The sequence below is a fragment of the Lutra lutra genome, chromosome 2 (assembly GCF_902655055.1).
Source record: "Lutra lutra chromosome 2, mLutLut1.2, whole genome shotgun sequence".
NCBI lineage: Eukaryota > Metazoa > Chordata > Mammalia > Carnivora > Mustelidae > Lutra > Lutra lutra.
Genome location: NC_062279.1, coordinates 67,044,229 through 67,058,811, shown reverse-complemented (window position 1 = coordinate 67,058,811; position 14,583 = coordinate 67,044,229). Strand labels below are relative to the sequence as shown.

Here is a 14,583-nt window from a genome sequence, read left to right as displayed (position 1 = left end):
TATAAGATAAGGGTATCATAGGAAAATTACTTTATTGCATTATATGAAACATTTTAAAAATTGTTAAATATTTTAATTTTATGTTATGTATGCTCTTTTTTTGCGTATTTTGATTGATTTTATGTTTTTCATCTAGGTCACTTTTGAAATACACAAAGAAAATCTTGCCAGTATGTTCAGGGAACACCAGGGAAAAGTTGATGAAGAAATAGGGCAATGTTCAAGTTCAGTTGAAGCAGTCTCTGCCATTAGCAGGGATGTTAATGTTTCAATAGCATCCCAGCAATCAGATATGAAGGCTTGTCCTGTGTCTCCTCATATCACCGGAAATAGTGATGAAAAGTCACCTGTTGAGAAGACAATTTCAGTAGACTGTGCTTCCAATGCTGAACTGCAAACTCCTAATACATCTAATGAAGAAAGGAAAACTGTCCAAGAAAGTCAGGAGTTACTAGATGAAGTCCCTTCAGAGGAAACATTGATAAATGAAACAATTAATACAGGTGATTTAGAAGTATCCTCTGATATGATAGAAGCTGAAGCCGAGACTGTTTCCTCTAACTCTTTTAAAATGATTGGCAAAGGAATAATGACTGTTAACGAAGTAACTGCTTCTATAAGTTCTCCTTCAGAAGAGGATGCCTCAGAGGTGCCAGAATTATTGGATAAGTCAATAGGAGAGGAAGATGATGATGATTATGTAGAATTGAAGGTAGAAAATAGTCCTACTGAGGAAGCCAGTCTGCCCACAGAGCTCCAAGATGATAGTTTGTCTCCAGCTGCATCTGAAGCCAGTGAAAGACTGGACATGCTTAGTAATGACAACAAATTAATATTTCAAGAACAAGAATCTGTAAATAAGAAGCAAATTGGCAGTGAAACTCAAGATTCCAAAGATTCTGGAATCTTGACGATGACGGCATCAGGGTCTTCAGCTACCTTACCAGATACTACTGTTTCCCAGACACCTGTACAATCAGATATTGGTGAGATGCTAGAGGAAGGGAAAAAAACAACTAATTTTGTGAGAGAAACCAAATTAATTGGTGATTCTCCTGTCTTTGAGTCTCCTACTACTTCTGAGCAGAGGATTGCTAAATTGGATGTTTCCAGTGTTGCTACAGATACTGAAAGATTGGAATTGAAGGCCAGTACAAATATGGAAGCATCTCAACCTCATCAACCTATGCCTGAGGTGATTATATTTATTGTCTTCTTCAAGTGATTTGCATTGAATTAAAGTAGTGCAAGGGTATATACTTTTATTTTATCTTGGAGTTGGTTCATACCCTATTTGCAATTATATAAATACAATGAATGCAAAGATTACATTTGTTATCTTTAGCATAAGATTTTAGTGAGAGTTCATTAAATGGCAGCTTTTATTATTATTTTCACCACAGCAACACCAAAAGTTACTACTTTCAAGTTTTAAGATTGTAGTAATTCTGGTTTATAAAGCAAATAATGGAAATACTTGCCTTTATCCTTTATTTAATAACCCAGTCATAGTTGGTACGGTAATTCTCTGACAAAATCTAGGGCTATCTTCCTGCAGAACCACCTGCCAGTGTATAATTTTATATATTAAGTATGTAGTTTAAAATTCCTTCCATGAGGAAACAGACCATGGGGTTTGTTTGCTTTGAAAGAGGGGAGGAGCCTTTCAGAGATCTAAAGGTACTTCTTTCTCCTTTACTGGTATGTCAGAGTGATTCAGGGGACAGTGGTTGATTGCATGTTGTCATTTCCCACTCTGTTCAACCAACCATTTGTTGGTTCTTAATTCTGTTATCTTTATGTTTGTTTTTAATTCTAACCAACTTATAATCTAGACACTACCTTCTTTTATGCTAATATTCAAATTTAAGAATCTTGATTCTTTTGAAAAATGCTACATTTGCTGGTGGTAATACTAACATGGTTGCAAGCTAATTACTGTTGAATTATGGTAGTTTATTTTTGATATTTGATTTATTTATATGGTTTTATTTATATGGTAGTTATTTTTGATAACTTTGCTTTAAATGTGTTAAAGTTTTAATGTTATTACTCATTGATAATTTTTACCTAATTTGGTTTTTTAGTATCTTAATATATGATTATTTGTTAGATGAATTGCATTGAAGCTATTATATTATTAATGGCTTCTTTGAAGTTGAATTTATTTTAGTGCTCTTTTAAATTTTCTGTATTAGATGTCAAGACGGCAGGAGGAACCAAGTCAAGGAATGGCACCAGTTGGAGTTAATGGACAAAGGAGGGATTCCAGATCTGCTATGTTTCGTATTCCTGAATTCAAATGGTCTCAAATGCATCAGCGTTTGCTCACTGATCTATTATTTTCAATAGAAACAGATATACAGATGTGGAGAAGGTTTGTCCATATGTTTGTTATAGAAGATGTGTATGAAGTTTAGTCTTTGTTTTTTTTGTTTTTGTTTTTTGTTTGTTTGTTTGTTTTTTAGATAGGGAGAGAGAGAATCTTAGCCAGACTTCATGCCCAGTGTGGAACCTAATGCAAGGCTTGACCTCATAGACCTGAGATCATGTCCTCAGCCAAAATCAAGAGTCAGATGCTAAACCGACTAAGCCACCCAGGCATCCCTGGTCTTTGTTTCAGAGAAGTTTATATAGTTAACATTTTGCAACTAATTTCAGACATTTGGTTAAAAAGTAGAATATAAATGAGTTCTTTGGTATAGTTATTGAATTTACTTTTCTTCTCCATTATTAAATTGGCTGCCCTATCTGAAATACCAAAACTTTAAAATCAGATTTTCCTTTTAAAAATTTTGCTGCAGATTTCCTGTAGCATATTTTATGGCATATAATTCACCTGAAGGTAGATCTATTAAAGTGGTTTATTTCTATGATTACTAAAAAAAAAGTGGACTTTAAATATAACATCCAATTCTCCAGTGTACTTTTGGTATAAAACCTCTGTATGTTTCAGATTATCTGTTGTATGATTTATGATTTAAAACACCTAATTGGTTTATTGTTATTTGTATAGTACACTTACACTGTTTGAAAACATTTTATGGGATTATATAAGAAATTGTTGGTAGAAAATTCATTTTTAATAGCACATTTAATGATATTTACCTCTTAATTTTTGCTACATGACTTCTCAGTTTTGTTCCCAGTTAAGGGTAATTCAACTTCTTATATACAAGATGAATAGTATTATATGTTTCAACACTGAAAGGGGGCATATATGGTATCTCCTGATATAGAATGGTCTCCGTCTTCTGAGGAAGTACATCCTCAACATGCCTCTTGTATCATTATCATTACTTCAGCTTTCAAGATGAAGTGAAAGCACCTTCTTATCCTCCCTTCCCTGAAGTAGGCAAACTGATTTCTTTTCTTTAGCTTTATCAGTAAACATCATTTATCTCTGGACAGCCATTCGACAAAGACAGTTATGGACTTCGTGAATAGCAGTGATAATGTCATCTTTGTACACAACACAATTCATCTCATCTCTCAAGTGATGGACAATATGGTCATGGCTTGTGGGGGTATACTGCCATTGCTTTCAGCAGCTACATCGGCTACAGTAAGGACTTAACTACTACATAAATTGGTGTGAAAACATGATTGCTATGAATCTTTGTTGATTAAAACTTGAATGATGTTTACTAGGTATCATAGGTGTTATAGGCCATAAGCAACTGGATCTTTTACAGTTACCTGAAAGGATCTTAGGATCTGTTCTGGGGGTGAAAGGACTAAAAACTGTTGATTTCTTAAGGATGAGTCAGCTAGTGAGTATGGTTGATGGTGGTTCACTTGTACATTTCTATTGCCCCTTTTTATTTTTTATTTTTATTTTTTAAAAGGTTTTATTTATTTACTTGACACAGAGAAAGAGAGAAGCAGAGAGGGAACACAAGCAGGGGAAGTGGGAGAAGCAGGCTTCCTATGGAGCAGGGAGCACAATGTGTGGCTCGATCCTGGGACCCTGGGATCATGACCTGAGCCGAAGGCAGATGTTTAATGACTAAGCCACGCAGGCACCCCCATTGCTGCCTTTTTAGGTGAAAAAGGAAATCATTCTGTTGAACTAGATAAAAAGCCTGGCTTTTTATAAAACTTAGAAATTTGGGAAACGTATCTAGGAAAACTAGATGTTGGTTAGAATATAGATATAAATGTCAAATTTTGTTCCCTACAGCATGAGCTGGAGAATATTGAACCTACTCAGGGCCTTTCAATAGAAGCCTCTGTGACATTTTTGCAGAGGCTAATCAGCCTTGTGGATGTGCTTATATTTGCAAGTTCTCTTGGCTTTACTGAAATTGAAGCTGAAAAAAGTATGTCTTCGGGTGGAATTTTGCGACAGTGTCTCCGACTAGGTGAGTTGTTAAAACCCATTAGTTAGGAATTTACTTGAACAGTTTTCAGTAATCTTTACATATTTAGATTGAAAATTATCTTTCACCTGTTAGTGGAACAATGTTAGGCAATTTGTCATTTTTTTTTTTTTAACCTCCAAGAGTGAAGATTATATATGTACTATGCTGTAGTAGTAGTTACAAGGTTGATTAGAGGAAGGACATGTTTTGAAAAATACAAGTTGGTTGTGGTCACCATTACCCTTCTCCTCTCATCTTTTTTTTTTTTTTTTTAAAGATTTTATTTATTTATAGACAGAGATCACAAGTAGGTAGAGAGGCAGGCAGAGAGAGAGAGAGAGAGAGAGGAAAGCAGGCTCCCCGCTGAGCAGAGAGCCCCACGTGGGACTCGATCCCAGGACCCTGAGATCATGACCTGAGCCGAAGGCAGCGGCTTAACCCACTGAGCCACCCAGGCGCCCCATCCTCTCATCTTTTTTTGCTCAAGAATAGTGCTTCTCAAATTTTAAGATGATTCATACACAAGAATATATCCAGAGGATCTTGTTAAAATGCAGTTAGATTATATAGGTCTGAGGTGAGGTCTGTAATTGTCTAACAAATCCCAGGTGATGTTGAAATTGCTCTCTTACAAACGCACTTGAGTAGCAAGGTTCTAAACTAGCATCATTCCAGTACAGCCTTTATTAAAATAAACTGCGGTAATTTGTTGAAACAGTTCTTGACATTGTTAAATCTCAGTTCTACTCCTTGAGGCAGTTCTTGCTTAGGTAAAAGTTAAAATTTTTAGTGTCATCCATGCTTCCTTTAGGTGAAGCACAAGAATTTTCCTCTATGCAGAGGATTTCTTATATCTAGTTGTAACTACTGAGACTTTGTTAAGGATTTGCTTATTAAATGGAGCAAAGCAACTAGGGAGAGGAGGATGAAGAAATGCAAGCAAAACCAGTAGGAACCATGGCCACCTGAAGATACATCATAAATAAGGCATCTATGGAAAGGTAACATTAAAAGTGGAAAATCTAGTTAGTTAATGAAAGATTTTCCCATTTTTAGCAGAAATATCTGTTACATGAACAGATATACTTAGACTTTTTTTGGTGCAGTGATTATTTTTACTCAAAATGCTATTCAGAGTACCTTTAAACTTAGGATGCCCTAAAGAACTGGATGTAACAATTTTTAGAAGTTTGTTTTAAAATTTTAATTAGGAGATTCAAATAGTATAAAAAACCAAAAACTATCATTTATTGACTACTGCCATTAGTTATTGCAGATTTTCAGTGAGTCAGCAATTATTTTCTTTTACTCATGAGGATATTTGGGATCAGAAAAATTAAAAAACTTATTCAAAATCCAAAAGCTATAATTGGGGAAGTTAGAATTTGAATATAGTTTAACTTGTGTTCCTCTTCTTTCTGTTATGCTTCCTTAAATTTTCTGTTAGTAATATAATTTAAGTATCTTGACTCCATTAATTTTATATGTGCCATTTTTTAAACTGTCACTTTTCTATATAGAGATTATTTCTGGAGTTAAAAGTCAAGGCCACACTGTTAGTGTTTTACAGTACTCAAACATTAAGTTCAGAAATTAGGGAAATATTCGATCTCCCCCATTTTCATAATTTACCCCAGCACCGTGTCTTCTTATATATGCAAGTGATATTCAGAAAATGACTTGTTCAAGATCTCTTTAATAGAGTATGGTAAGCTTGGTGAGACATCCTAGTATTTGATCCCTGGTCTCTTCTTGTTCTTTCTTGAGGTTGGAGGTAAGAAGGCAGGATGGCAACAATAAGAGTAACTTGTACTACTGAGACTAATGAATGTGGCATAGTTTTTCATTTTGTGATACCAAACTTGATTTTATTTAACCTGGGATAAAAGTAGTACAGAAGTTATTTTTCTGGGCCTGATTTTAAATTCGACAGGCTTGTATTCCATATTCTCTCTTCCTTCTTCCCTCACTATACTTCTTTTTCCTTAACTTTTGTTGTTCTCTTGTGACTTTCTGGATACTTTTTTGTCTCAGTTCTATGTCTGCTAGCCATATGGCAGTCTGGTGGTACTTAGAGTTCACATAGAAGTTTGCCGTTTTGCCCCTAATTTGCTCTCCTACTCTTGTTCAGTTCACATACCTGAGTGCTACTGATTTGATTGGGAATTAAGATGATTTACATGATATCAAGCAATTCATAATCACCATCATCATTTAAGCCTCAAAATCAATTTCTAAATAACCTGAGTAATTGCCTGATTGGTGAGACATACAGAGAGGTAATTGTTCTTTAGAACAGGTGATTCATTTTATTTTAAGCTGTTGTAAATGTTACAACCAAATTCTGGAATTTATATAACTCTTTCAGTGATTGGCAAACATTGCTATTACAGACTGTAATAGTTCATAATTATAAGTAACATGAGTACTATAAGATTTATGCTCAGAAAAGATCACCATTTTAAGAGTACAGTATTTGTGAAAATGTTCAGTCTGTCAAAAAAAAAACAAAAAAGTTTAATATCTGGTAATTATATCCTGAAACATCAAATCTTGAACAAAGATTTAGGAATTCTTTGGCTTACAAATATACTGGTTTCTATGGGATAAAATTATTATTTTGAGTGTGGTTGATACACAGTGTTAGGTTAGTTTCAGGTATACAACTCAGTGTGTTGAAAGGTTTGTACATTAGGCTGTGCTTATTTACATTTCTTTTACAGTATTGACTGTATTCCTTATATTCTGTTTTTTATTCCTTTCACTTACTCATGCCATAACTGGAGGCCTCTATCTCTCTCTTTCCTTCACCTGTTTTGCCTGCCTCCTACCACCCTCCTGTCTGGTACCCATAAGTTTGTTTCCTGTTTTTACAGGTCTGATTATACTTGTTGTTTATTCTTTTTTCTAGATTCCACTTATGAGTGGAACTATATAGCATTTCTCTTTCTCAGTCTGACTTATTTCATTTAGCATAATACTAGAGGGGTTATTTTGGGCTGTATATTAATCACAGCTTCTTTTCTGTCCCCTGCCTTTTAAATGGTCTTCATGAAAGCCAGTTAAATGTAGACGCTGTAAATATTTTCTGTAATGCTATACCTTCTATCAGTCTCTATTAATATCATGCTGTAATGATACATAATGAGAAAACCATGCAAGTTGTAAGTTTAACTATTTTATTTTGATGAAGATGATGAAAAGTTGTTATCCTAGACTAGTTCATGGCAATGTGATTTGCCTTCTCTTTTCTATCTTTCTTTCAGTTATTTTCTTCCCTATCTTTTCCTTAATAAAAGATCATCCTAGTGTAGCTTAGGTGAGATCTAAGAAACACTGGCCTGTTTATTCCTGAAATGATTCTCTCTTTGCACTGGGCTCTAACAGAGTAGCTAACAAAGTCAGAAAACAAACACTAGGTGATAAAGTCCAGGGATGGTTTAGGAATTTGCTGAAGGTAATCTGTTTCAAATAAAAGCTATGTAGGTGATTTTTATCAGTTCCAAAATCTTAAATAAAATTTTCTTTTCTTGCCCAATCTTCTCCTTAAAATAAATTACAGTGTGTGCAGTGGCAGTAAGGAATTGTTTAGAGTGTCAACAGCATTCACAACTAAAAGCTAGAGGAGATACAGCCAAAGGCCAGAAAACAATGCACAGCCTAATTCCCATGGGGAAATCTGCAGCAAAGGTAAGCATACAGAATAATTAATTAAATAAAGTGCCTCTTACTTTATGATTAAGATCTTAAATTTATTTGTTCATTTCAACACAGAGTTAAATAAACCTGACAGAGGTTCTAAAATAGTTACTTTAGTCTGTGGACATAACATTCAAATATTTGTGTTTAAATATACAGTGAAGATTTGCTTATACTTAATCTTGTCTACTTTTCCAAATGTTTACTTTTCTTGTGTCTTTGATACGTTTTCCTTTGAATATGTCAACTTCTATTTCATGTACTTGGTAAGTTAGCATGCAATTTGTTTTTTCCTTTATGGCTCCCTTCTGTAACCCTCACCACTATTCCAGTACCCAAAAAAAGAAGAGAAAAGGAAGTAGGAAAAATAAACTGGGAAAAACAATGTTATACCTTTTTTTTTTTTCTGGTATTTGGAATACTGTGCTAATTTTTTAAAAAAATACATAATATATATGTATATTTTTTTGTCTTAAATAGAGTCCTGTGGACATTGTAACTGGTGGCATATCTCCAGTAAGAGATTTTGACAAGCTCCTGCAAGACATGGATATTAATCGGCTTAGGGCAGTTGTCTTCAGAGACATAGTAAGTTATAGTATTTCTTTCACATACTCTTAGCTGATACATCTTTCCTCCAAGGTCAAAGTACTGAGAGTGAAAACTCTCTGTGATATAAAAAAGTTGAGTTGATATAAGAAGGACTAGAAACCAATTCTATTGACAGTGATTTTAGAATCTTAGAATATTGAAAAGTATTATTTATGTAAATGGAGTTAATATATCAGAGTAATAATACTAAAAATAATATATTATTACATATTAAGCACTTTAAGTGCTTCACATGTCCTAAGTGCAACGACTTCTTGAGTTGTATATGTTTGTAATTCCCATTTTATAAATGAGGAATCTGAGGCACAGAGAGCTTGAATAATTTGTTCAGGCTAATAGAGCTAATAAATTTCCAACCCAGCATCTTAAACTCTAGAATCTATACTTTGAAAGTAATGAAATGTCCAAATTCTGAATGACATATTATTTTTACTGAAAACTGGATATTTTTCTCTCAAAGCAACAGAATTATGATACAAAGGTACATGATGAAATGGTGTGTGTGGTGGTTTTAAATAAAAAAAAATGTTTGTTTTGGTTGATTTTGATATAATAGCATAGTTTCATGTACCAATTGTAGAATTGTATAAGAAAGTCTAAAGATGAAAATACAAATTATTTGTAATCCTACTCATCAGCATTTGTAGTATCATCATTAGTTAATATTTATTAAATATTTACTGCCTCTTAAGTACTTAATGTTTTGCAAGTTTTTTGTTATAAAACTTTATAACTTCAATTTTTAATTTTTCCTCTTCTTCTTGTAGGGTTTTAGTCCTCTCTTGAGTTCTCTCATTTTTTTTTAAGATTCTATTTATTTGACAGAGAGCACACAACCAGGCAAAGTGTCAGGCAGAAGAGGGAGAAGCAGGCTCCCCACTGAGCAGGGAGCCCAGTGTGGAGCTCCATCCCAGGACCCTGAGATCATGACTTGAGCCAAAGGCAGACACTTAACTCACTGAGCCACCTGGGTGCCTCCTCTCTTGAGTTCTTGACTAAGTTTTATACACATATACAATTCGTTAATAGTACTTGAGTTAATAGTTATTAGCTATAGTTAATAGTTATTGAATGCTTATTGCATTTTAAGCATACAACTGAATACTCTGTTTCATTTAGTTCATAATAATAATTCATAATAAATCATAATTCATAATAATTCTATGGGAAAGATAGAAATATTAGGTTAAATCTGTTTAAGATCACAGAAGTAGTAAGAGGTGAAATGAGTTAAGGATCTAGGGAATATGGTTCTTGAAATTTTCATCCTAACCATTCGGTATATTGCCTCCCTAGATCTCCAACTTTTTTTTTTTTTTTTTTTCAGAGCCCATTGACTGTTTCTCATTTTGGGAGCGAATACTGCTGCTACTTTCTCTCCCCCTTTTTTTTTCTTTGAGTCTATTGCCCCATAGCTTTGTTTTTCTTTCAGTGATCTTTAAAAATCTATAATAGGTAGTACAACACTTTCGCTTTTAATGTTCTCTAATGGCTTCCTTTAGCATGAAGTAAAATGAAATAAAACTCCTCATCCTGGCTGTTTGATTTGGCTCTTTGGAACTTTATAACAAGTTTTTATATCATGCTGTTTGGGTAGAGAATTAGGTATCTTCTATGTTTAACATGTAATTTCTGAAAGTAGTAAATAATTTAAAATTTTTTTTGTAATTAAAAAAGTTCTATAATCACCTTGTAGGAGTTTTAGAAAAGAGAAGACTTTTTTTCCAGCCTATGTCCCAGAGGCTCTTTTAACATAAGCAAACTTTGATGAAAAAGGAAATGACCTTAGATCGGCAATATAAAGAAGTTATTACCCTGAGGTTAAGTGCTAAGTTTTTTAATCACTCTAATCTGATTTCATGTTTGCTTTTTCATTTACTTTATTTCTTTAGGTAAATTATTTCTCTAGGCCTCATCTTGTTCAAAGGGGCTAATGAATATGTTTAAAGTATAGTATAGTGCCTGATCCCTTGTAAGTATTCAGTAAGTAGCAGCTACAATTGAAAACAAATTTGTTTTTGGATTTAGGACTTAAACATATAGATCTATCGGATATTTCTTATTGGACAGAAATCAGGCTTACACTATAGATTTCATATGGTAATAAGTAAATATTGAACACAATAGTGGGCTAAATAAGTAAATAGGCATAAGTGATTTGTAATAGATTAAGAACTTATGATCAAGGGACGCCTAGGCGGCTCAGTCATTTAAGCATCCGACTCTTGATTTTGGCTTAGGTCATGATCTCAGGGTCATGACATGGAGCCCTGCTGTCATGCTCCACACTCCTTGTGGAGTGTGCTTGTTCCTCTCCCTCTGCTCCTACTCCTGCTTATGTTCTCTCTGTCAAATAAATAAATAAATAAATAAATAAAAGCTTAAAAAAAAAGTTAAGATCCAGTAAGTTATTTGCCTACATTTTAAATGTTGCCATCATTAGCAGTAGTTCTTATAATAGTGTCAGTGGCAGTAGAACACAGGAGTGTCTTGAGAAAAGGAATGGTTAATAAAAAAGGGAAAATGTACATTTATCTTTTTCCATCAAGACTAATAAGATCTTGCATATGAACCTAAAGAGTACCATAGATTCTTGTCAGATTAAAAATAATTTTAATCGTTGTATCAAGTGGAAATGTTCACTTGGAGTATGATATGGCATTCTTTCCCAGAAATTGTGTTGAACACATTTGATAGTGGTTAATTAACTTTTAGTTTCATTTGCACCACTGGTTGCCATTTATTCATCTGCTAGTCAACAGTGTTTGTTTTCCTTATGCTATATTTATCTGTTACTCAAGGTGCCTTTAGTTTTCAGAATTTGATGGACAAGTTTGAGTTTTTCCTTTAAATTATTTTGAAACGTTACCAGAATAGTGATGAGTGCAGGATCCCTTTGCAGATGGAGAATTTGACTAGATGAAGAGGTCATATATACATATATATATATATGTGTATATATATGTATACAGTATACAGATACATAGGTGATCTGTAGAGCTAAGATGAAACCTTGATCTCTTGTAGAGGTCAATCTAGTTTGTCCTTTTCTTTCTGGCAGACACTGTATTTTCAATCTTAGACAATCTTGGTTGCCTTCAATCTTGGTTGTCTCTACTATTTAAAATACTCCCGAGGGGCGCCTGGGTGGCTCAGTGGGTTGAGCCTCTGCCTTCGGCTCAGGTCATGATCTCAGGGTCCTAGGATTGAGCCCCACATCAGGCTTTCTGCTCTGTGGGGAGCCTGCTTACCCCTCTCTCTCTGCCTGCCTCTCTGCCTACTTGTGATCTCTGTCAAATAAATAAAATCTTTAAAAAAAAAAATACTCCTGAGAATTTTTTTGGCATCCTGATCTGTATCTGATTACCTCACTTTTTTTTTTTCTTGAATGTTTGTCTTTTAGGAAAATTGTTAATTGTTAATTGATTTTTTTATGCATATTTTAATTCTTATGGTTAGAAGTAAAAATAATTATATATAATGATGATTTCTTATTTGATGAATCTTACAAAGTATATTGGGCCTTATGTCTTCATTTTTTAAAAATATTTTTTCTAATTTGCTTTTTATTAAGCAGTTATTAAGTCTTCAGACTGAGTTACTTAATTTTCAGAAACAAGCCAAATTCTCTTTCCATGTTTCACAAGTGTAAAACCTCTCATTTACAAGCATTTTTCCAAAAATCTTTACCTAATCTTTGCTAAGGTGAATTTATTATTTTCTGTATATATTGAAGGATTTTTGACCATGTTTTATATTTAAATGTCATGTAAAATAAGATTGATACACCTTATTTAATAGTGAATGATCACTTACTTTTATTTCTCCCCAGGAGGATAGCAAACAAGCTCAATTTTTAGCCTTGGCAGTTGTATACTTTATTTCTGTTCTTATGGTCTCAAAGTATAGAGATATTTTGGAACCCCAAAATGAAAGGCATAACCAGTCATTTAAGGGAATTGGTAATGAACGTAGGAATTCATCACTTTCTGGTAAGTTTCCATATTTTATTATCTGGCATCCAAAGTTCAAGTAAAACATTACCTAATACTTAGAATACTGATTCTAGAACTTAAATTCGTTTATGCATAAAGTGAGAGTGTACATTTTTTTTTAAAGATTTTATTTATTTATTTGACAGAGATCACAAGTAGGCAGAGAGGCAGGCAGAGAAAGAGAGAGGAAGGGAAGCAGGCTCTCTGCTGAGCAGAGAGCCCGATGCGGGGCTCAATCCCAGGACCCTGAGACCACGACCCGAGCTGAAGGCAGAGGCTTAACCCACTGAGCCACCCAGGCGCCCCAAGAGTGTACATATTTTAATTAACAACTATGTATTTCAATTTATGTTAAGTACTGTGTGGGTAGTTGAAATTAGGAGACAATATCTCTTCTTTAATTAAAATATAAGCAAGAAAATGTTATTCTTCGCAAATAAAGTGTTAGACATTTTTGTTTGCTTTGGCATTTATTGTGAAGAATAAATCATCTTCTTTTATAAGAGACAGATTTTTTAACAAAAAACTAATATCTGGAGTTCTAGAAGTAGCTGCAGATTATAGAGGTATAGTTAGAGAAGCAGCTATTACAGTTGTAGCAGTAGGTACCACTCAGGAAGGTGATTTATTTATTTAATAAATATTCATTCAGAACCTACTAGGTACTTGGGTATTTCATGAATAAAAGAGGAAAAAGATGTCTGCCCTCTTGGAGCTTATATTCTAGTGAGAGGAGATAGAAAAGAAGTACGTGTAATAAGTAAATTATATAGTATTTTAGAAGGTGGTAAGTACTAAGAAAAGATGAAATCTAATAGAGAAAAATATTAAGATAACCAGGAGGAATGTAGTGGGATTTTTACTCTAAGGAAAATGGAGAATTATTTGAGGGTTTTGAGACAGGAGTTACAATTGACTTGTTTTTAAAAGTAACAGTTGGAGGTGCCTCCTTAGCGCAGTAGGCAGCTGGTCAGTCTCCTAAAAGTAACAGTTGGGATTCTGTATGGAGACTATGCTCTCTAGAGAGCAAGGAAAAAAAAACAGTGTTTTAGTTATACATTGCTATGTAACATATTACCTCGAAGCTGAGTGGCTAAAACCATAACTGTTTTAATCTTGTTACCATGATTCTGTGAATTTGGTTTGGACAGGGCACAGTGGGGATAATTCATCCCTGCTCTAAATGATGTTTGCTGGGGTCTGAAATGGCTTTTCTACTCCTGTATCTTCTGCCTGGCTAGGATGGCTCCAAGAGTTGAGGCTGACTTACTTGAAGTGGCTCAGCTGGTGTTATGTCTGGGGTCTTGTTACCTGGTCTCAGCAGAAATTCCTTGGTGTTCCTCCATTAGTTTGGTGGGCCCCTGTCTTTTCATGTAGCCTCTATATATGTTCTCTCCAATAAGGGAGCCAGCTTGCTTATAGAGGGGTTCAGGGATTCTGAGAAATGCACAGGCTGCAGGACCTTTGTAAAGATTGGGCACAGAACTGGCCCACTGCCACATTCTGTTGGTTAAGGTGAGTGTTGGCCCAGCCCACATTCAAGGGGGTGAATACCAGGAGGCATGGGCCAACAGGATCATTAATGTAACAGTCTAACACAACCAGTTGGGAGGATATTACAGCAATCTAAGAAAGAATGGATTTAGGGATGGACTAAGGTGGTAGCTGGCAGCTGTAGAGCTGGTGAGCAGTAGTCAGATTCTGGGTCTATTTTGATGGTAGAACAGGATTTAAAATACTAGTTGTGGATATGTGAAAGATGAAACATTATCAAGAAAGACTATAAGGTGCAGTTGGATAGATTGAAGGTGAAACATTTTCAGGTGAAATAAATTTAGTTTTCAACATGTTTGAGATATCTTTTAAACATAGAAGATTAGAATAGGCACTTAAAAATAAGTCTGATTTTTGTT

At 34.3% G+C, this 14,583-nt stretch overlaps 1 protein-coding gene across 5 annotated transcripts in view; it reads left to right on the top strand.

Annotated features, from left to right (window-relative positions):
* Positions 1–14,583, top strand: part of LRBA (LPS responsive beige-like anchor protein) — a 755,230-nt gene that overhangs the window by 187,508 nt on the left and 553,139 nt on the right. For all 5 annotated transcript variants that reach the window (XM_047717621.1, XM_047717620.1, XM_047717619.1 and 2 more), the window contains exons 23-29: positions 137–1,195; positions 2,199–2,377; positions 3,412–3,565; positions 4,184–4,364; positions 7,927–8,054; positions 8,544–8,651; positions 12,508–12,667. In XM_047717621.1, the coding sequence (XP_047573577.1) occupies positions 137–1,195; positions 2,199–2,377; positions 3,412–3,565; positions 4,184–4,364; positions 7,927–8,054; positions 8,544–8,651; positions 12,508–12,667 (1,969 nt within the window). The remainder of the gene's footprint in view (positions 1–136; positions 1,196–2,198; positions 2,378–3,411; positions 3,566–4,183; positions 4,365–7,926; positions 8,055–8,543; positions 8,652–12,507; positions 12,668–14,583) is intronic.